Source organism: Oncorhynchus keta, unplaced genomic scaffold (assembly GCF_023373465.1).
Source record: "Oncorhynchus keta strain PuntledgeMale-10-30-2019 unplaced genomic scaffold, Oket_V2 Un_contig_17463_pilon_pilon, whole genome shotgun sequence".
Taxonomy (NCBI): domain Eukaryota; kingdom Metazoa; phylum Chordata; class Actinopteri; order Salmoniformes; family Salmonidae; genus Oncorhynchus; species Oncorhynchus keta.
This window is the reverse complement of record NW_026280443.1, coordinates 19,862-43,962: the sequence shown is the minus strand read 5'-3', so window position 1 is coordinate 43,962 and position 24,101 is coordinate 19,862. Positions and strand designations below refer to the sequence as shown.

At 40.2% G+C, this 24,101-nt stretch overlaps 1 protein-coding gene and 1 long non-coding RNA gene across 7 annotated transcripts in view; one reads left to right on the top strand and one right to left on the bottom strand.

Annotated features, from left to right (window-relative positions):
* The window catches only part of LOC118370527 (zinc finger protein OZF-like), a 60,939-nt gene extending 41,624 nt beyond the window's left edge, over window positions 1-19,315 (bottom strand). The window contains exons 1-5 of one of the 6 annotated variants that reach the window (XM_052503564.1): window positions 19,197-19,315; window positions 18,035-18,282; window positions 16,998-17,231; window positions 10,507-10,692; window positions 3,193-7,269 (exon numbers count right to left, since the gene is read on the bottom strand). In XM_052503564.1, the coding sequence (XP_052359524.1) occupies window positions 6,515-7,269; window positions 10,507-10,692; window positions 16,998-17,231; window positions 18,035-18,137 (1,278 nt within the window). In that variant the 5' untranslated portion in view covers window positions 18,138-18,282; window positions 19,197-19,315 and the 3' untranslated portion in view covers window positions 3,193-6,514. Of the gene's footprint in view, window positions 1-3,192; window positions 7,270-7,291; window positions 9,164-9,903; window positions 10,693-16,997; window positions 17,232-18,034; window positions 18,283-19,196 lie in introns of those variants that run through there. The other 5 variants (XM_052503566.1, XM_052503567.1, XM_052503565.1 and 2 more) reach the window with 5 other exon arrangements.
* LOC127919758 (uncharacterized) lies at window positions 1,350-15,610 on the top strand. Its single transcript, XR_008103987.1, has 3 exons — window positions 1,350-1,497; window positions 1,706-1,816; window positions 15,062-15,610. It is a non-coding gene; the product is annotated as an uncharacterized LOC127919758 (long non-coding RNA).
* Window positions 19,316-24,101: the final 4,786 nt, after the last annotated feature.

Here is a 24,101-nt window from a genome sequence, read left to right as displayed (position 1 = left end):
TTCTAGAATATTTGCTGGTCTGTGGTGTGTAATGAGGAGCAACCAGACGCTGCACTTGACACATTTATGAAATGGATTATTCCAGTTACTAATAAGCCCTCACCAATTAAGGAAATTACTGTAAAAACTGTTAAATCTCCTTGGATTGATAAGGAATTGAAAAATGGTATGGGTTGAGAGGGATGAGGCAAAAGGAATGGCAAATAAGTCTGGCAGCCCAACTGATTGGCAAATGTACTGCAAATTAAGAAATAATGTGACTAAACTAAATAAAAATAAACTGTACTATGAAACAAAGATAAATTATATAAAGAATGTTAGTAAAAAGCTTTGGAGCACATTAAACAAAATTATGAGACAAAAAGCCAACTCGGCTCCTTCATACATTGAATCAGATGTCTCATTTATCACAAAACCCACTGATATTGCCAAGATAAACAAACTTAGGGATGACATGCCAGCAACACATGCTGACACTAAACATCCAAGTATATCTGACCAAATTATGAAAGACAAGAAATGTACTTTTGAATTCCGTAAAGTTGGTAAAATGATTGTTGTTTTTCAACAATGAGAAGCCACCGGAGTCTGACAATCTACTGGAAAGTGTGTGTCCTCAGGCCTGGAGGGAAGCTAAAGTCATTCCACTACTAAAGAATAGTAAAGCCCCCTTTATTGGCTCAAATAGCTGACCAGTCAGCCTGTCAACAAACTCCGGGACAAAATTATGTTTGAGAAGTACACTCGACACTCAACACTTACACAAATTACTCATGATTGGCTGAGAGAAATTGATGCTAAAATGATTGTGGGGGCTGTCTTGTTAGACTTCAGGGCAGCTTTTGACATTATCGATCATAGTCTGCTGCTGGAAAAACGTATGTGGCTCAACTACGTCTCGATATGAATAATGTGGAAATTGAGCAAGTTGAGGTGACTAAACTGCTTGGAGTAACCCTGGGTTGGAAACTGTGATGGTCAAAACATATTGATACAACAGTAGCTAAGATGGGGAGAAGTCTGTCCATAATAAATAGCTGCTCTGCCTTCTTAACAACACTATCAACAAGGCAGGTCCCTAGTTTTATCGCACCTGGACTACTGTTCAGTAGCTAAGATATGCATATTATTAGTTTTAAAAAACACTATGAAGTTTCTAAAACTGTTTGAATGATATCTGTGAGTATAACAGAACTCAGATGGCAGACAAAAACCTGAGAAAAAATCCAACCAGGAGGTGGGAAATCTGAGGTTTGTAGTTTTTCAACTCTTCGCCTATCCAAGATAAAGTGTAAATTTGGTCCGATTGCACTTCCTAAGGCTTCCACTAGATGTCAACAGTCTTTAGAACCTTGTTTCAGGCTTCGACTGTGAAGGGAGAGCGAATGAGAGCTGTTTCAACCAGGTGTCTGGCAGAATGCCATGAGCTCAGTCTCATGCACGCCCGTGAGAGCGACCTGCGTTCCATTGCATTTCTGAAGACAAAGGAATTGTCCGGTTGGAACATTATTTAAGATTTATGTTAAAAACATCCTAAAGATTGTTTCTATACATTTACATTTCATTTAAGTCATTTAGCAGACGCTCTTATCCAGAGCGACTTACAAATTGGTGCATTCACCTTATGACATCCAGTCATACAAACATCGTTTGACATGTTTCTACGAACTGTAACATAACTTTTTGACTTTTCATTTGGACCTAGTGCTCGTGCCTGGATTTGTGAACTAAAGGCACAAACAAAAAGGAGGTATTTGGACATAAATTATGGACTTTGTCGAACAAAACAAACATTTATTGTGGATCTGGGATTCCTGTGAGTATACATATATTTTATATTCTTCAAAGTAGCCCTTTGCCTTGATGACAGCTTTGCACACTCAGCATTCTCCCAACCAGCTTCAAGAGCTAGTCAGTCACCTGTAGTCAGCCACCTGTAATGCATTTCAGTTAACGTGTGTGAATGAGTGGAGTTTCTTTCCTTCTTAATGTGTTTGAGCCAATCAGTTGTGTTGTGACCAGGTAGGGCTGGTATACAGAATATAGGCCTATTTGGTAAAAGACCAAGTCCATAATGTGGCAAGAACAGCTCAAATAAACCATTTGTAACAGAATTTTAGTTAGTCCAGCATTAAGCTTTCCTTTCAACACCATGGAGTGAATCCTTACCACTGCTACACCTGGCTATTGGCCACCGGAGTCTCGTCTGGCAGCCTAACAGGTAATTCAGCCTCATTTACTGCTGATATGACTGACTTGCTTAAACAAATATGGTTTCTACTGACTCCATGTGGATTTGTGTAAGTCCATAAGAACCTTCTAGTTAAATAAAGGTTAAATAATAATACTAGAATATGTACATGGTAAAATCACCACTGTAAAACACACAAGGTGTTCACTCTTTAGGCCCACCTTCCTTTCTGCGTCGGACTCCAGCCTCATGTCTGGGGTGGAACATCTACTTCTGAAAGCACCATGCTTAGATTCATAATGACATCTCAGATTGAACTGACACACTGCAAACAAGACACTGGTTTGAAAGGACAGAAATATGATTCATATATTTTAATAGAACAGGTTGACTATTAATTTAGACAGGTGATTTTACCACTGTAATCAGATCAACATTATGTTATGGTCATTGAATTGTTTATCCCACTAACCACATGTTAAATGTGTAGTGTAGCCTACACTGTGTAGGACTATGAATTGGGAAGCTATAGGCTATTTGTTAATAGGCTAATTATGTTCTGGCCCGCAGACTAGCTACAAGCCCAGCAACAAATTGACTGGAGGCCAAACCTACTTACCAACCCACATTGTATATTGTCAATTCAATTTCCCCCATCATCACAATACAGATCATTCAAATGTGTGGTTATAGTGCTAAACTTGAAGGACTCATTGTCTCAGTGAATTGAAATGTTGTTGCCCACCAGTGCCCTCAGAAGAGGAAACAACGATACAATGTAGTCTAACAACATCTCTCTCAAACAGCACAGATGTGATTCACTGTAGAAGCAAGCACTGGTCCTCTTACATTTTAATTCCAGGTTACATATTACAATATTTAAGGGCATATCAGATGGTCTGTTCTGACCATAACAGTCACACCAAGCATAGGGTTGGTTGGTATAAGATTGAAATGGGTAAATAATGTACCCATGAAAACCCTATGAAATAGTTCCCCAATACCATCTGATGTATATATTTAATGTATTACATGAATGGTGACCACAGCCCTTCCAACAATACATTTAAATCATGTTTTACTGTGATTGTTCCACCCTGCTGAATGTATTCAATGTATTCCATTTCAAATGTGTCTCCCAGTGCAGCTTTACTTCCAGGCTATTATGACACATCTGGCAGTTTCTTCTATGTTCCTGGGTCCAGTACAATAAAAAACATACATATTTTTGGTCACTACCATTCCACGAAAATAGCATGCTATATTTTCTTTATTGTACTACAATCGTAGATTTTTGTATGGGCTGTTCTTCACATCAGGGTGCTGCTGCAGGTTCTCTGCGTCTCTTGACCATGTCAGGCAGGCCGGGCACAAAGCTCAAGACGCCTCTCCACTTCCCTCCATTAGTTATTTATCAAGCTGATAACACATCACTCCCGACAGACACAAGCAAAAACTCTTGCATAAATGTAGCAGCCTAAACACCTAATCATTAGTGATCTGACATGCTGTATTACATGGAAACTGTAGGCTACTAACAACAACAGCTACATAGTCTAGTTTACTATGGTCCTGTCCCTCTGACCAGGGTAAACAAAGTTGTTGTGTATTGTTTATACAGTATGTCACTTCAAACAGTTTATTTCATTTAAGAGAAAAAAAAAAGTGGTTGCCCAACATTTTATTTTAACCTTTATTTAACCAGGCAAGTCAGTTAAGAACAAATTCTTATTTTCAATGACGGCCTAGGAACACTGGGTTAACTGCCTGTTCAGGGGCAGAACAACAGATTTGTACCATGTCAGCTTGGGGGTTTGAACTTGCAACCTTCCGGTTACTAGACCAACACTCTAACCACTAGGCTACCTGCCTCCTCTACACTCTAACCACTAGGCTACCCCGCCGAACATAAATTCATCTACAAACATTTTTCATTACAATCTTGTCACTTAGCAGATGCTCTTATCCAGAGCAACTTACAGGACAAATAAGAGTTAATTGACTTGCTCAAGGGCACAATGACCGATTTTACACCTAGTCGGCTTGGGATTCAAACCAGCAACCTTTCAGTTACTGGCCCAACACTCTTAACCGCTAGGCTACCTGCCGCCAGATCAATTAACTTCAACACAGTTATTCAAATACATTCATCATCAATGACTAAAATAATAAATCTAGTATTAAAAGACAATTTTAATAAACACAAATAGATTCATACTGTTTAAACAAAAGTTGAGTAATATTAAATAATCGACCCAAACAAATGCTTAAAAGTGATCATCACACCATCTTTATCTGATATACATTGTGTACAAAAACCCTTCCTAATATTGAGTTGCACCCCCCCCCTGTTCTCAGAATTAGCCTCAATTTGTCTGGACTATCCAAGGTGTTGAGAGCATTCCACAGGGATTCTGGCCCAATGCTTCCCACAATTGTGTCTAGCTGGGAGCGGATCTCTACTCCGAATATCTTGTTCCATCTCCTCCCAGAGATGAACACTTGGATTGAGATCTGGTGACTCGTCAGGCCACTGCAGTAAACTGAATTCACTGTCATGTTCTTGGAACCATTCCTGGACAAGCCTTGTGGCATAATCCTGCTGAAGAAAACTATTTGCAGATGGATACACTGCTGCCATGAAGGGAGGCACCTGATTGGCCATGGTGTTTAGAAGTCCTGTGGTATTCCAAGTTGCTCCACTTTTATCAAGGGGCCCAGAGTGTGGCATGAATACAAACTCCACACCATCACCACCAGCCTGCAAAGATGACATGAGGCATGATGGATGTGCTCGTGGTTTCCTGCATACCCCAGTCCTCCCATCAGCATGACACAGCAGGAACAGGGATTCATCAGGCCAGGCAATGTTTTTCAAATTCTCCAGCGTCCTTATCATATCTTAGACAACTCCAACTGCAGTCTCTTGTTTTCTGCTGAAAGCTAATGGGGATCCATAATAAATCTATAATAAAAACCAGATCATTAAGGATTATAGTTTTCAGCTGGGTTCACCTATGTCATGGAAAGAGCAGGCGTCTCTTCATGTTTTGTACACTCTGTACATGTTGTGTCTACCAGCTCATTCCCACGGAAAACTGCAGAGAGAAGCAGTACCACCCAGTCAACAACTCCATTGTGAGACTCCTCACAGAGGATATTCAACCCTAAGGCCAAATCCAAGGCCATCTCAATGTCTTTACAGTAGAAGCTAACAAAACACACCAAAACTGACAAGGTGCACACAGATCAGTAAAGTAAAGAGAGGATAATATACATACTATAACGCTCCCTCTCCTCTGCACAGTTCTCTCATAGTGAGAAACTATAGGTTTACAATAGTGTTCTACGCTATATCAACGCTAAGCTGTTCTACGCTTTCTTCATTTGATCCAATTCACTGTTATCACTTATTTTACGAGATGCGAATTACGTGGCGTGTCAAATCTTAGCTGGTCTGAGAAAACTGATGAGGCTTCTCTCCTTTATGTACACATTGGTGTCAATATGTAGAATCTCTTCTCACAGTCAATGAATGCAGTGATGAGGCTTCTCTCCTGTGTGTACACGTTCAAGTAATTTTAAGTGGCACACAAGATAGAAACTTGACGCACAGTCAGAGCAGATGTAAGGCTTCTGTAGTAGCAGAATCAGAATTAGTTAGGTAACATTGATAAATAAGAGGTTGTATTTACATAATAATGCTTATGTGAGATATTTGTCATTAGAATGTCTTCTTTTGGATAATACTGTTTGCAGTTATCCCTTCTCTGCCAAGGCTTAGTCACATTGGGCCCCAGAGAGGGGAGAGGTCAGGCCTGTCTTCTTATGGGAATGTGTCTAACTATTTACATGTCCTCTCTGAGGTTGCCCTTATCTTGATTTAGTATATGACCAAAGAGGCTCACTGTCTTTTCTGATCTTGTCCAGGAGGGGGTGTATTTGATATATGCCATTGGATGAGGTAATGTTTTTGGTTCTAAGTGGGAGCAAGAACAAGATAAGAACTTAGTTTAGGAGACCAAACTGAATGATAATTTATAGCCAATGCTGTCTGTCTGTGTGTCTTTGCTATAAAGGATCTCAGTTGCCAATATGTAAGCACTCTCAGAGAATTCATTTATAGTCACTGAATTGATCTGAGAGTCACAGGGCTATGGTGACGCTCATATAATTAAAGATGGACTTTATGATAACTCTGACTTGTGTGTGGTTTGCTCTCTCGTGATTTGGTAATACAGGAAATTTCCACGACACTTCTCTCCTATGTGTGCTCTCTGATGACCTTTAAGCTCAGCTGTTGTTTTAACACATTTTCCACAGTCAGATCAATGGTCCTTTCTGTTGACCTTGGTGTCTTTTTAAGGTGCTTAGTCGAGAAAACCTCTTTCCACAGTCGGAGCAGGAGTAAGGCTTCTCTCCTGTGTGTGTTCTCTGATGACGATTTAGCTCAGTTGATGTTGTGAAGCATTTTACACAGTCAGAGCAGACGTAAGGCTTCTCTCCTGTATGCATACGTTCATGTGATTTTAAGTTGCTCAGTAGAGAGAACCTCTTCCCACAGTCAGAACAGGAGTAAGGATTCTCTCCTGTATGTATACGTACATGTGCTTTTAAGTTGCTCAGTTGAGAGAAACTCTTTCCACAGTCAGAGCAGGAGTAAGGCTTCTCTCCTGTGTGTGTTCTCTGATGACGTTTTAGCTCAGTTGATGTTGTGAAGCATTTTACACAGTCAGAGCAGACGTAAGGCTTCTCTCCTGTATGTATGCGTTCATGTCGTTTTAAGTTGCTCAGTAGAGAGAAACTCTTTCCACAGTCAGAGCAGGACACAGGCTTCTCTCCTGTGTGTATCCGTTCATGCACTCTCTGATGAATGATCAGAACCTCTAATGTCGTGAAATTCTTCCCACAGTCAGTACAGGAATACAGATTCTCTCCTGTGTGTATTTTTAGGTGTATTTTCAGCTTTGATAGAAATGGGAAAATCTCCTCACAATGTGGGCAGTGATGAGATCTCTTAGCGCTATGATCTTCCTGCTGTTGCTCTCTGGATGCAGAGAACGTGGCAACATGGTTTCCTGTGTGAACAACATCAGAATAACTAGTCAGTTGGTGGACAAACTTACTCATTCAAATGGTTTTTCTTTATTTTTACTATTTTCTACATTGTAGAATAATAGTGAAGACATCGAAACTATGAAATAACACATATGGAATCATGTAGTAACCAAAAAAAGTGTTAAAATAAATCAAAATATATTTTAGATTGTTCAAAGTAGCCACCCTTTGCCTTGACAGCTTTGCACACTTGGCATTATCTCAACCAGCTTCACCTGGAAGGCTTTTCCAACAGTCATGAAGGAGCTCCCACTTCTGCTGAGCACTTGTGTTGGCTGCTTTTCCTTCACTCTGCAGTCCAACTCATTCTAAACCATCTCAATTGGGTTGAGGTCGGGGGATTGTGGAGGCCAGGTCATCTGTTTCTAAGTCAAATTGCCCTTACACAGCCTGGAGGTGTGTTTTGGGTCATTGTCCTGTTGAAAAACAAATGAGTCCCACTAAGCCCATACCAGATGGGATGGCATATTGCTGCAGACTGATGTGGTAGCCATGCTGGTTAATAAATCACTGAGTGTTACCAGCAAAGAACTCCACCATCACACCTCCATGCTTCACGGTGAGAACCACACATGCAGAGATCATTCATTCACCTACTCTGCATCTCACAAAGACACAGAAGTTGGAACCAAAAATCTGAAATTTGGACTAATCACACCAAATTACAGATTTCCCCTGGTCTAATGTCAATTGCTCGCGTTTCTTAGCCCAAGCAAGTCTCTTCTTATTGGTGTGCTTTAGTAGTGGTTTATTTGCATCAATTCGACCATGAAGGCCTGATTCACACAGTCTCCTCTGAACAGTTGATGTTGATGCGTCTGTTACTTGAACTCTGAAGCTGGTAACTCTAATGAACTTATCCCCTGCAGCAGAGGTAACTCTGGGTCTTCCTTTCCTGTGGCAGTCCTCGTGAGAGTCAGTTTCATCATAGCGCTTGATGGTTTTTGCAACTGCGCTTGAAGAAACTTTCAAAGTTCTATAAAATGTTCCGGAATTGATTGACCTTTATGTCTTAAAGTAACGGACTGTCATTTCTCTTTGCTTATTTGATCTGTTCTTGACATAATATGTCCTTTCTCTTTTACCAAACAGGGCTCTTCTGTATACCAGCCCTACCTTCTCACAATACAACTGATTGGCTAAAACGCATTAAGGAAAGAAAGTGATTGACGGTTTTTGTGATTGCACTTGAAGAAACTTTAAAAGTTCTCGAAATGTTCTGGATAGATTGACCTCCATGTCTTAAAGTAATGATGGACTGTCGTTTCTCTGAGCTGTTTTGGGCTCTTCTTGCCAAAATATGGACTTGGTATTTTATCAAGTAGGGCTATCATCTGTGAACCACACCTACCTTGTCACAATACAACTGATGGGCTAAAACGCATTAAGGAAAGAAATTCCACAAATTAACTTCCAACAAGGCACACCTGTTAATTGAAATGCATTCCAGGTGACTTCCTCATAAAGCTGGTTGAGAGAACGCCAAGAGTCTGCAAAGCATTCATCAAGGCAAAGGGTGGCTACTTTGAAGAATCTCACTTTTTTGGTTACTACATGATTACATATGTGTTACTTAAAGTTTGTGTTCGCTTATATTACAATGTAGAAAATAGTAAAAATAAATAAAACCTTGGAATAAGTAGGTGTCCAAACCTTTGACAGGTACTGTCCATGTCAATCAAATTTATTTTATAAACACTTTTTACATCAGCAGTTGTCACAAAATGCTTTTCAGAAACTCAGCCTAAAACCCCAAAGAGCAAACAATGCAGGTGTAGAAGCACAGCGTCTCGGAAAGTTAGAAAGAAACGCAGAGAGGAACCAGGACCAAAGGGGTGGCCGGTCCTCTTCTGTCTGTACCGGGTGACATATGTATTCATATCAGTAGGCTGTACAATACAAAAGGGGAATAAAACTATTCTAAAAGTGGGTAAAAGTCATAAATGAGTCATATAATCCTCCACTCACTATCACAAGGGTTAGTAACTACACAGACTCATTTCATATCATCCTCCACTCACTATCACAAGGGTTAGTAACTACACAGACTCATTTCATATCATCCTCCACTCACTATCACAAGGGTTAGTAACTACACAGACTCATTTCATATCATCCTCCACTCACTATCACAAGGGTTAGTAACTACACAGACTCATTTCATATCATCCTCCACTCACTATCACAAGGGTTAGTAACTACAGACTCATTTCATATCATCCTCCACTCACTATCACAAGGGTTAGTAACTACAGACTCATTTCATATCATCCTCCACTCACTATCACAAGGGTTAGTAACTACAGACTCATTTCATATCATCCTCCACTCACTATCACAAGGGTTAGTAACTACAGACTCATTTCATATCATCCTCCACTCACTATCACAAGGGTTAGTAACTACACAGACTCATTTCATATCATCCTCCACTCACTATCACAAGGGTTAGTAACTACAGACTCATTTCATATCATCCTCCACTCACTATCACAAGGGTTAGTAACTACAGACTCATTTCATATCATCCTCTACTCACTATCACAAGGGTTAGTAACTACAGACTCATTTCATATCATCCTCAGACTCACTCACTATCACAAGGGTTAGTAACTACACAGACTCATTTCATATCATCCTCCACTCACTATCACAAGGGTTAGTAACTACAGACTCATTTCATATCATCCTCTACTCACTATCACAAGGGTTAGTAACTACAGACTCATTTCATATCATCCTCCACTCACTATCACAAGGGTTAGTAACTACAGACTCATTTCATATCATCCTCCACTCACTATCACAAGGGTTAGTAACTACAGACTCATTTCATATCATCCTCTACTCACTATCACAAGGGTTAGTAACTACAGACTCATTTCATATCATCCTCTACTCACTATCACAAGGGTTAGTAACTACACAGACTCATTTCATATCATCCTCCACTCACTATCACAAGGGTTAGTAACTACACAGACTCATTTCATAGAACTTTAAAACACTGGCAGATTGTCTACTTTACTTCTTTAGTCTACTAATAAAACAAATGCTGACAATCCTGGTGTCAAACCATGCAAGTCTCAGTAGCATGAAATAACATCTACCTTCTCATTGAAACAGTTCTACTGCAACTTTTCATGCACAGTGGGAAGTTGGAATGAACAACAAACTTAGATAGAACCTGCTCTTACCATGAGAAACAGATTCCCCAATATTCTCCTCCTCCTCCTCTTCTTCATCTTTAATGATGACATTCAGCTCCAGTGTTTGACTGCAGTCTTCCAGCTTCACTGATGTCATCTCTGGATCCTGTAGTGCAAACTGGGCTCCACTGTCACAATCAGGACCCAGTGAATGAATATAGGTTTGGACATAGTCTGGAATGAGAGAGGCAGGCTGGGTTTGTACTCACTATTGATGTAACCGGTCTCAGACTTAATTCTAGTCGTCCTGTAGTAACAATGAGACACAAAAGTTATTGTCTTGACAGTTCTGGCACTTTCTTTATTCTCTAAAAATATATTATATTTCTTCTTGTTCAATTAGTGCTCGACTTGGACTGAAATAGGTACCGGTACTGTTTATATTTAGATGCAGCAGCTCCACAATACTGTTGAGGTAATATTCTATAAGAGGAACATGAGCTCAAACAGTAGAAATTTGAGGTGCCGGTACTCAGTCAAGCACTGATCTCATTTCAAAAGATCTGGTAGCTAAGCATTGACAACAAAACATTACATAATTCAAATTCGACAAAGTACAAGCTTTACATTAGACTACACAATGTAAGTGCACTTAAACCATAGTAGGCTCCACAAATTCACATACAGTGGAAGTTACATTAACTACAGTGGGGCAAAAAAGTATTTAGTCAGCCACCAATTGTGCAAGTTCTCACACTTAAAAAGATGAGAGGCCTGTAATTTTCTCATCATAGATACACTTCAACTATGACAGACAAAATGAGAGAAAAACAATTCCAGAAAATCACATTGTAGAATTTTTTATGAATTTATTTGTAAATTATGGTGGAAAATAAGTATTTTCAACTCGTCGTGTTTGGAGGACAAAGAATGCTGAGTTGCATCCAAAGAACATCATACCTACTGTGAAGCATGGGGGTGGAAACATCATGCTTTGGGGATGTTTTTCTGCAAAGGGACCAGGACGACTGATCCGTGTAAAGGAAAGAATGAATGGGGCTATGTATTGTGAGATTGAGTGAAACCCCCCCACCTTCCATCAGCAAAGGCATTGAAGATGAAACGTGGCTTGGTCTTTCAGCATGACAAACACACTGCCCGGGCAACGAAGGAGTGGCTTCGTAAGAAGCCTTTCAAGGTCCTGGAGTGGCCTAGCCAGTCTCCAGATCTCAACCCCATAGAAAATCTTTGGAGGGAGTTGAAAGTCCCAAAACATCACTGCTCTAGAGGACATCTGCATGGAGGAATGGGCCAAAATACCAGCAACTGTGTGTGAAAACCTGGTGAAGACTTACAGAAAACGTTTGACCTCTGTCATTGCCAACAAAGGGTATATAACAAAGTATTGAGATAAACTTTTGTTATTGACCAAATACTTATTTTCCACCATAATTTGCAAATAAATTCATTAAAAAACCCTACAATGTGATTTTCAGGATTTTTTTCCCTAATTTTGTCTGTCATAGTTGAAGTGTACCTATGATGAAAATTACAGGCCTCTCATCTTTTTAAGTGGGAGAACTTGCACAATTGGTGGCTGACTAAATACTTTTTTGCCCCACTGTAAATGCCAAAATGACTCAAACATTTCGTACAAGGTTGCAGTGTTTTAGGCAGCACATGTACTATTTTAAAAATAGTAATAGTATTTCCATTCACACCATAGTAACATTTATAAAGATAGAAACAACGTAATGTGTCTGAATATTACAACACCTGATAATCATTACATTCACCTTAAACTGTAGTGTGACTGTGAAAGTGTCTCTCTGTACCCGCACTGAAGCCCATTGGCGCAGACAAGAGTGGACACTGCCATTTTACCAGCTCGTGAATTTTACACAAAACCAATAACATGCTAAACAAACTCAAATCTCAAATAAATGTATTCTTTATTCAAATTACCTTGAGGAAATGTACATCCATTCAGACAAACCCAAAGCTTCAAGCTATGGGACTTGTAAAATAGTTGATCACAATCACCTGGTTTGACTCAAAAATAAAACACCAAACGTGATAATACCTTAACGGATGTTACCTAGCATGGTATAACATGTTCCTTCGATAATACATAGAAACCGACACAAAGGTTATGTTCTTGACATCACAGTTCTGCCGCTTTATTTATTCTGAAGAATGGTGCCTGCCTGGAACTTCCTGTTCCCCCACGACCACAGTGCAGCGACAGATAAAACAACAAGACAGATATTTCACCAGATGTATGAATGTGAAGCATCCGCTTAGCGTTTCCACTCACTACCAAATATGGTGGTGAGAGGAAGCCCGCTGGCAGGCAGCGGGAGAAGACGGAACGAGATGGATTTTGGCCGACATTCTGCAAATGTTCTAAATCGATGAAACACCTGATTTTAATACAGTTCTGTTTCCAAAACAAAAATATTTTATGAACAGAGTGGACTAAGATCTGTAGACTTATATTTTATGAACAGAGTGGACTAAGATCTGAAGACTTATATTTTATGAACAGAGTGGACTAAGATCTGTAGACTTATATTTTATGAACAGAGTGGACTAAGATCTGTAGACTTATATTTTATGAACAGAGTGGACTAAGATCTGTAGACTTTACCATTTGCAACAGTTTTAAATAATTGCGTAATTTAGAAGGAACGTAAAAGCGAATTGAGTTATTGCACACGAGCGATTCACAGAGTTCCCTAAACAGAAACGTGCAGATGTGTTGTATAACGCACCAGTAGGATCTCGCTGACTCCTGCTTGGCTCTGCCCACTATGACTCATCTGTTCCCATTGGAAACGACCAGCTGTGGTCTAATCTTGGATTAGTTGTAAAAATAAAACTTGTGCAATTGTCCATTCATTCAGGGAGTGAATGGTGAGTGAGCTGCACATCATTGGGTGAGTCAGTGAAACTGGAAAGCTTGTTTAGGACTATAACTTCCTCCTCATATTGTACAATGTGTTTCTCCTCACACCTGGCCTAGACTATTGATGGATTAGAGACAAGGTTGTTTTTATTGATCTCAGATTCTCCGTTTGTCAGTGTCAAAGCAGCCTGTCATTTTGGTCATTTGAGAGGTATTAAACATGGACGACGCGGCACAGAATTGGCCCAGCGTTGTCCGGGTTTGGCAGTCATTGTAAATGACAATTGGGTCTTAACTGACTTGCCTAGTTAAATAAATAAAATAATAATTTACCTTTTAAGATTCTGTGAAAGTCTCCAGTCATCTAAAATTGCATGACATTTGTTTTTAAAAGGCCACATTTTTCCTGAACTCTAGGCTACAAAAAATGAACAACTTCCGCAAGTGGCTCCACACCTCTGCTCTTTGCCAGAACGCTAAAGTCACGATAATGCATGCAATACTTTATTATAAAGGTATTTTATTTAATGTCTTCTGGTACCTCAGAGCCCCCCCAGGTCACCCCCCCTCTTGGGATCACTTCTGGTTCCAGCACCTCCCAATTTACACATTAAACACTGGAGAAGTGGGTAGCAGCTGCTGCCTCCTCTGGGACACGTCTCCTTTACATAGAGTTATTCAGGCTGTTGATTGTGGCCTGTGGAATGTTGTCCCACTCCTCTTCAATGCCTGGATATTCGCAGGAACAGGAACAAGCTGTCGCAGACATCGATCCAGAACATCCCAAACATGCTCAAAGGGTGACATTTCTGAGTATGCAGGCCATGGAAGAACTGGGACATTTTCAATTGTGTACAGATCCTTGCGACATGGGGCAGTGTATTGTCATGCTGAAACATGAGGTGATGGCGGAGGATGAATGGCAGGACATTGGGCCTCAGGATCTTATCATGGTTTCTCTGTGCATTCAAATGGCCATCGATAAAATGCAATTGTGTTTGTTGTCTGTAGCTTATGCCTGCCCATATCATAACCCTGATACCACCATGGGGCACTCTGTTCACAACACTGACATCAGCAAACCACACGCCCACACAACACCATACACGGCAGTCTGCAGATGTGAGGCTAGTTGGGCATACTGACAAATTCTCTAAAACAACAAAGGTAGAGAAATTAACATTAACTGATCTGGCAACAGCTCTGGTGGAAAATCCTGCAGTCAGCTTGCCAATTGCATGCTCCCTTAAAACTTCAGACATCTGTGGCTTTGTGTTGTGTGAAAAAAAACAGCCCATTTGAGTGGCATTTTTGTATTTATTAGAGATCACCATAAGCTGCTGCCAAGCACCTACTCTTGTCTCCAGCACAAGGTGCACCTGTGTAATGATAATCATGCTATTTAATCAGTTTCTTGATATGCCACACCTGTGAGGTGGATGGATTATCTTGGCAAAGGAGAAATGCTCACTAACGGGGATGTAAAACAAATGTGCACAAAATTTGACAGAAATAAGTTTGTGTGTGTGTGAACATTTCTGGGATATTTTACTTCACCTCATGAAACCAACACTTTGTATGTTTCGTTTATATGTTTGTTCAGTGTATACAGTATTTATTTTATTAATCATGCAAAAACTATCAATAACGAAATGTAAATTAAACTAAATCAGCCTGCTTTTCTGTTCTAACCAGGTCCCTTCACAGGCTGAGAAGGATCCTCCTATAAGAGCAGAACATTAGTCCTTGTAGACGTCTTGGAGGCCCAAAAACGTCTCAGCTGCAGATATAATGATGACCAGCTTCTTGGATGTCTTGTGTAGCACAATTAATAACTGTGGTTATAAATACTAAAATATCCACCTTCACAATAAGTGTATCCAGATCACTTGATTGATGTACAACATTTACAACTGGTTGAGGTGCATCCACCACCATATCTTCTATAGAACTGTGGCCTCTTGCCCCTATAACTCTCTTAAATACACTTAGGTTGGAGTCATTAAAACTCGTTTTTCAACCACTCCACAAATTTCTTGTTAACAAACTATAGTTTTGGCAAGTCGGTTAAGACATCTAATTTGTGCATGGCACAAGTCATTTTTCCAACAATTGTTACCAGACAGATTATTTCACTTTTAATTCACTATATCACAATTCCAGTGGGTCAGAAGTTTACATACACTAAGTTGACTGTGCCTTTAAACAGCTTGGAAAACGATGTCATGGCTTTTGAAGCTTCTGATAGGCTAATTGACATTTGAGTCAATTGGAGATGTACCTGTGGATGCATTTCAAGGCCTACCTTCAAACGTAGTGCCTCTTTGCTTGACATCATGGGAAAATAAAAATAAATAAGCCAAGACACCAGAAAAAAAAATTGTAGACCTCCACAAGTGTCTGGTTCATCTTTGGGAGCAATTTCCAAACACCTGAATGTAACACGTTCATCTGTACAAAACATTGCACGCAAGTATAAACACCTTCTTTGGGATTTGGTTGGCGGATTGCATCCAACTCTTAGGTGCCTACACCTCCACCTACTGTACTGGTGTGAGGCCATTCATAGCCTACATACATTCAATTCATTGATATGCTAATTAATACAAAATTGCCCGCCAACTATTTGCCCTCTAAAAAATGTGAGGAAAAATGTTATTGGTTCGTGCAGTAGACTGTGACCTCCTCAGCCCCAATTGGCAGTACGCCCAGAACATTGTTCAGTTTCAAGGTCTGAGCACACGCAACAGTAAAATGGTAATTATGAATTATCAATAATGAATAAGCTAAATCATGCAAATATAACTTGTCTGAGTAAGCAGTATAAAGGAGAACTACCAGGACTGCCCCGGCAGAGCTCCCGACCAACGTATACTATGGTTCTTTAAGTTTGATGGAACCTCTCTAGCTTGTTGATAATAAAGAATGATTCCTTTAAGTTTGACTGAGTCCCATTGTGGTGATTTTCTACAAACGAAAAAAAAAAAAAACACCCCCAGACCATGACGGATCCTCCACCTCACTCTGAAAAACACCAAAAGAAAGATGCCCAGTGTCCCTGCTGATCTGCGTGAATGTGCTTTAAGCATGCTGCAAGGAGGCATGAGGACTGCAGATGTGGCCACGGCAATAAATTGCAATGTCCGTACTGTGAGACACCTAAGACAGCGCTACAGGGAGACAGGACGGACAGCTGATCGTCCTCGCTGTGGCAGACCACATGAAACAACACCTGCACAGGATCGGTACATCCGAACATCACACCTACAGGACAAGTTACACCAGGAATGCACGATCCCTCGATCAGTGCTCAGACTGTCCGCAATACGCTGAGAGAGGCTGGACTGAGGGCTTGTCTGCCTGTTGTCAGGCAGGTCCTTACCAGACATCACCAGCAAAACCTTTGCCTATGGGCACAAATTCCCCCCAGAAATGTCTGGGAATGTGCAGGTGCCTTGGTGGAAGAGTGGGGCAACATCTCACAGTAAGAACTGGCAAATCTGGTGCAGTCCATGAGGATGAGATGTACTGCAGTACTTAAACAGTTCATCATGAAACAGTTCTACCGCAACTTTTCATACACAGTGGAAAGTTGTAACGAACAACAAAATTAGATAGAACCTGCTCTTACCATGAGAAACCGATGTCCCAATCTTCTCCTCCTCTTCTTCCTCTTTAATGTTGACATTCAGCTCCAGTGTTTGACTGCAGTCTTCCAGCTTCACTGATGCCATCTCTGGATCCTGCAGTGCAAACTGGGCTCCACTGTTACAATCAGGACCCAGTGACTGTGGGTTTGGACTCAGTGTGGAAGGAGAGTGGCAGGCTGGGTTTGTCCTCACTGTTGATGTTAACGGTCTCATACCTGAGTCGGCAAGTAGAACAGGAGAAACAGACACCCTCGTAAAACTGACTATCCTACCAAATCCTTGACTTTGGCTATGTCATTTACAAAATAACCTCCAACACTCTACTCAACAAATTGGATGCAGTCTATCACAGTGGCATCCGTTTTGTCACCAAAGCTTCATATACTACCCACCACTGCGACCTGTACACTCTCGTTGGCTGGCCATCGCTTCGTACTTGTCGCCAAACCCACTCCAGGTCATCTATAAGTATTTTCTAGGTAAAGCCCCGCCTTATCTCAGCTCACTGGTCACCATAGCAGCACCCACCCATAGCACGCTCTCCAGCAGGTATATCTCTCTAGTCACCCCCAAAGCCAACTGCTCCTTTGGCCACCTGTCCTTCCAGTTCTCTGCTGCAAATGACTAATTGCAAAAATCACTGAAGCTGGAGACACTCACTAACTTTAAGCATCAGCTGTCAGAGCAGCTTACCGATCATTGCACCTGTACACAGCCCATCTGTAAATAGCCCACCAAACTACCTCATCCCCATATTGTTATTTATTTTTGCTATTTTGCACCCCAGTAACTCTACTTGCACATCATCATCTGCACATTTATCACTCCAGTGTTAATGCTAAATTGTAATTATTTCGCCACTATGGCCAGTTGTAAATAAGAACTTATTCTCAACTGGCCCACCTGGTTAAATAAAGGTGAAATAAAATAAATAAAACAGTTCTACAGCAACTCTTCATGCACAGTGGGAAGTTGGAATGAAAAACACCAACTTAAGTTAGATAGAACCTGTGCTTACCATGAGAAACAGATGTCCCAATCTCCTCCTCCTCTTCTTCATCTTTTATGTTGGCATTCAGCTCCAGTGTTTGACTGCAGTCTTCCAGCTTCACTGATGCCATCTCTAGATCCTGCAGTGCAAACTGGGCTTCACTGTCACACTCAGGACCCAGTGCCTGTAGGTTTGAACTCAGTGTGGAAGGAGAGAGGAAGGCTGGGTTTGTCCTCACTGTTGATGTTACCGGCTTCAGACTTAATCTGAGTCAGCTAGTAGTAATAAAGAGAAACGGACACAAAAGTTAGTGCCAGAACTGTCAAGACTTACTTTATTCTCTAAAAATATGGTTAATATTTAGGTGCAGGAGCTCCACAATACTGTTGAGCTAATATTCTATAAGAGGAACATGAGCTCAAACAGTAGAAATTTGAGGTGCTGGTACTCAGCTCCGGTCCAAGTCAAGCACTGATCTCATTTCAATAGATCTGGTAACTAAGCATTGACAAAACATTCACATTAGACAAAGTCTACACTTTTATATTAGGCTACACAACTTAAATTCACTTAATCTATAGTAGATTTCCTGAATTCACAAATGCCTCAAAAACATTTAGTACAAGGTTGCAGTATGTTTCAGGCAGCACTATGTACTATTTTCCTGAATAACCTTGTCTTCTCTGTATTATTTCAAAAACCAATGGTATTTCCGTTCACACCATAGTAACATTTATAGATAGACAGAAACAACTGAACATTAGTACACATGTAGAAAACTGATAATCATTACATTTAGCTCCAAAACAGTAGTGCAACCGTAAAATTGTCTTTCTCTACTGCACCCTCACTGCCTGAACTGAAGTACGTTGATGCAGACCGAGGGGGAACCGCCATTTTACCATCTCCTGAACTATACACAAAACCAAAAACGACATGTAAAACGAACCCAGAAATCGAAAATAAATGGATCCTTAATGAAATGACCTTAACGAAATTATATACATCCACTCAGACTAACCCAAAGTCTCTATGTGATATGTAAAAAAAAAAGTGATCACGTTCACTCACGCGTTTTGACCTAAAAATAGCACATAAAAACTTTATCAAGCGTGATAATAACTTGACGTATTTGTTACCTAGCATGTTATGAAATGTTCTTTAGATATTATAACGTGCTATTACATACCAGTAGTAATACATTAGAAACGGACACAGAAGTTGTCGTCTCGGATGCACAATTCTGGCGTATCCTTTATTCTGAAGAATGATGCGCGCTTGCGCGGAACTTCCGGTTCCCCCACTACCAGTTTCTAAACCTAGAGACGTAACAACGCGATACTTCAGAGAACGCTTGTGAAGCGGACCAAGCCGGAGTTTGACAAGTCAATGAGAGAAGTGAACAATTCTGATACTTTTGCAGCGTTTAATGGGGATCCTAATAAATACCAAAAGATTCTGTCGGCACACTTGAAACATGGCCATTCCTTTTATCAATTTTATAACTGCAGTGGTTTATTCACAATAGCTCTCACTGCGTATCTTACATATCTCAGCATCACGTGAATAGGCAGACACTCTTCACTCTTCCAGCGAAACTCCAGATATAACACCTTTTTTGCTACCATACTTCGAAAAACAATGCTCTCTTCTTCTGCTCTTCTGAGACGCATGAAATCAAAACAAAACCACTACTGGTCACTCACTCTGACTGACTCTACCTTTCCTAATGCCTCCTTTACCATCTTCCTGACCTCAAATGATCTCCCAAAATGCACAATTGTTGATGAATCGCACTCCATAAGAAACCAATGTTCGTTTACAACTTTTGGTCTGTTTGCTCCATTTTTCGTTGTCTCCGTCTTCCATTAATTCTTACCAACTTTACTCAACTGGGAGATATCAGACTCGAACAGCACATCCGCTTCGCCATATTTCCCTCCACAAAACCAGACACACCCCGCTACGGACTAACTCCTGAATGTACAGTATAATCCTGCATTGAATAAAGCCAACAACTACAGGTTAAAGGGGGATTTCACGCTGGTTTAGTAATGTCATCAGTGGCGATGTCCATCATAGACTTTATTTCGCCCAAAATTGTCCGTCTGTTTTGATCCAAATATAGCCGATGGTCAGTCTGATCAGCTTGTACTCATTGAAATGCATGAGATACACGAATACAACTATACAATATTGCATGAGTGTGATTATTTTTTTGATATACACAATATAATGAAATATATTTATTTAAAATTAAAATTAAAAATCGAATATCTTGTAATGTGTTCTGATCTAGACAGAATGACTGAAAATGACGTGTCATTTTAAATCATTAGTTTACAATTTCACAATGGAATTTATTACAATTTATAAACGTCATGTCTCCAAACTGGGATAAGTAATTCACCCGACATGTGTTCCTCATGACGGCAACACAACGACACGATGATAATTGTAAGAATCAACATTTCTGAAAACGTTTCTGTTAATGTCGCAAACTATTATTTTCTCTAGGCTAACATAAGCAACTCTGCCTGGATACTTGCATGTTAACTAATAAACTACCGTTAACATGCTAGTTAACACTAATTTAGTTGCTATAGATAGGCGGGAAAGCAGGGCCAACATATTTGATGGTTGTAGAAACTGTCAGCTAGTTTACTCAGCAGGGTGCGTGTTGATAAAAGGATATGTAGAAGGGTGAGCCGGTTAGTTTTATTCAGAGTGAGAATATCTGGTTAAATAGCTATTCGCTCGCACAGAACAGCAGGAAAAGAGGCCGTTAAGAATCAGTACAGCCCTAATATACGGCACAGAAAGTAGGTTGATCCTGGGAGATCGGATCTTTGTTTTCAGCTGGGGTGTAGTCTGTAGTCTTCCGCCATTGGCTCAGTTGTCATTCATCGTTCCTTTCGGGCACCATTTAAAAAATTATGAACTAGCTATCCTGACACAGGCTTTACTGTGAGTTGTAGCCATGTATTTAGCAGTAGGCTGGTCACTTGCATAAGAAATAGCAATTCTTTACATGCGGAGTCATTGTTTTTTTTACCATTTAAAAAAATGAACTAGCTAGACAGCAACGTTGCTCTCTGGGTACCTACTATGAAATGAAGCTGGTTGGTTTGCTAACTAACTGTAGTATGGGTGAGCTATCTAGCTAGCTAATAACGTAAGCTCACAGGGGAGCTAAATCCCCTAATCTTACTACATTTGCACACACTGATATATATATAGATAAGATATATATATATAGAGATATGTTTCTATTGTGTTGACAGAACGTTTGTTTATCCCATGTGTAACTCTGTTTTTGTCGCACTGTTTTGCTTTATCTTGGCCAGGTCGCAGTTCTAAATGAGAACTTGTTCTCAACTTGCCTACCTGGTTAAATAAAGGTGTTCTCAACTAGCCTACCTGGTTAAATAAGTGTTCTCAACTAGCCTACCTGGTTAAATAAAGGTGTTCTCAACTAGCCTACCTGGTTAAATAAATGTGTTCTCAACTAGCCTACCTGGTTAAATAAAGGTGTTCTCAACTGGCCTACCTGGTTAAATAAATGTGTTCTCAACTAGCCTACCTGGTTAAATAAATGTGTTCTCAACTGGCCTACCTGGTTAAATAAAGGTGTTCTCAACTAACCTACCTGGTTAAATAAAGGTGTTCTCAACTGGCCTACCTGGTTAAATAAAGGTGTTCTCAACTAGCCTACCTGGATAAATAAAGGTGTTCTCAACTGGCCTTGGTTAAATAAAGGTGTTCTCAACTAGCCTACCTGGTTAAATAAAGGTGTTCTCAACTGGCCTTCTCAACTAGCCTACCTGGTTAAATAAAGCCTACCTGGTGTTCTCAACTAGCCTACCTGGTTAAATAAAGGTGTTCTCAACTAGCCTACCTGGTTAAATAAAGGTGTTCTCAACTAGCCTACCTGGTTAAATAAAGGTGTTCTCAACTAGCCTACCTGGTTAAATAAAGGTGTTCTCAACTAGCCTACCTGGTTAAAAAAGGTGTTCTCAACTAGCCTACCTGGTTAAATAAAGCTGAAATAAATAAAATAAAAATAAGTAACTTCCAGGGTTTCAAACAAAGTCTCTTGACACAGATTGCAAGGTTAAGCAACATTGGTGGTAAGAACACAAAGGACTGTGCCCACAAGGTCATGGACAGGTATGTCATATCTTTAGAATGGATCCAGTAATTAATTTTAAAGGTATCGTTAGTGATAAACTGTCTGCAACAAAGACAGTAAATCCAAGAGCCTTCTCTCCTCAGCAGTTTGAAAGTGTTCAATTCACAAAGAACATCTTTATGTGTGCTTGACTTTCAGGCTCTTTACCAATGGCCTGATGTCCTTGTTCAACGTGTCATGTACTTCTAGAAGTAGTGGGTGGAGGAGTCAGGCGCAGAGAGCAGGGTAGTAGATACGTGGGTAGTTTATTCCCAAAGCAACAATGTCGGTCAACGCCACACACACGGGCGCTAAAAGACCCAGGACGAAACGGTTCGGGAAAAATAACATCCACAGAAATCACACACATCAAATAACAGAAAACAAGCCCGCACGACAGCCGGTAGGCCTACTGGGTTTAAATAGCCCAAAACCTAAAACATCAGGTGCAACTAATCAGACAACACTAAATGAAACAGAAAAAGGGATCTTTTTTTTTTCCTTTTTTTTTCTACCCCTTTTTCTCCCCAATTTCGTGGTGTCCAATTGTTTAGTAGCTACTATCTTGTCTCATCGCGATGCTTCGTGGGTGACTGTTGTTGATGTGTGCAGAGGGTCCCTGGTTCGCGCCCGGCTATGGGCGAGGGGACGGTCTAAAGTTATACTGTTCCACAGGCACGCTGAGTTGCGTTGTGCATTAAAAAACAATCACACTTGCCCCAATAGCCAATCAGCAAGAAGTTGTCTGGACTTCACAAAGCTGTGGAAAGTCCACACAGTCACAATTGTTATTTATTCAAAATGATATATAGACATCAGTTTGACAAATTACAGTTCAACTCATATTGATAAACTAGATTTTCCATATCAGTGGCCATTACTAAAACAATGTAGTCTGATGGTTGACTGAATGGCACTTCTTCCCTCTGCAGTTCTCTGTGGTAATGAGCTGGTAGACACAACATGTATCAGATAGAGATGGTGTGATGATCCGTTTTTAATACTAAACAACTATTTAACGATCTTAGAAATGACTTCATGTATTTATTGATGAGAAAAGTGTTTTGGATGAATGCATTGAACTGAATCGATCTGCCAATAAATAAAGTTTGTACATTTTTGCTGGTCAAACTCTTATTTTTTTATATAATTACATCGGGCCATGTCTCTCACCTGAAATCTGCTCCTGCATTCATCCCAGTCATCAGCAACAGAGCATTGGGGTAGGTCCATGTCTGACAATGTGTGCGCAATTACAATAATAATTTAACATGTTCAATAAATAAAAAAAGATACATAACAAACATACTGTTGACACACAGGCTATGGTGTAATGGAATGTTTTGCCATGTGTGGCTGGTTTTGTGGATTTTGACACTTGTGTAGATGTCATAACCAGTCATAAAATAATGCAATATGTCTAAACAGGTCATGACAGTGTTATGGCAAGTTATATCAGCTGTTATTGGCAGTGTTATAACACGTTCTATCAGCTGTTGACATTATGACATGGTTATGGCTGTCATAAAGTGTTATAACGCTGAGTGTAAAGTAGTGTTAGTGATTATTCTATAGTTAAAATATAATAGTGGGCTCTTTGAATACAGTGTTTGACACGACAAATATAAATGCCAGGGAGCAGAGTTATTGTGACAACACGTTGGTTCCTACTCTTTCTCTTAGCTACTTCATGTTGCTAACATTCTTGCTTCACATATTCCTTTTTGATTTTTAAGATACTGTTGCCCAAACATGCTGATTCAGGTCTACAGCATCACTGGTATTATCAGGCTGCATAGCTAATTACGTTTGCTCTGACTCAGTACGTTTATTAGATTGCTAGTTAGCGATTAGCGGCTAACAAAATTTAGGCCCAACTCGCTAAGAAAACACGAACTAGTAGTGTAATTTTAGAACGCTAGT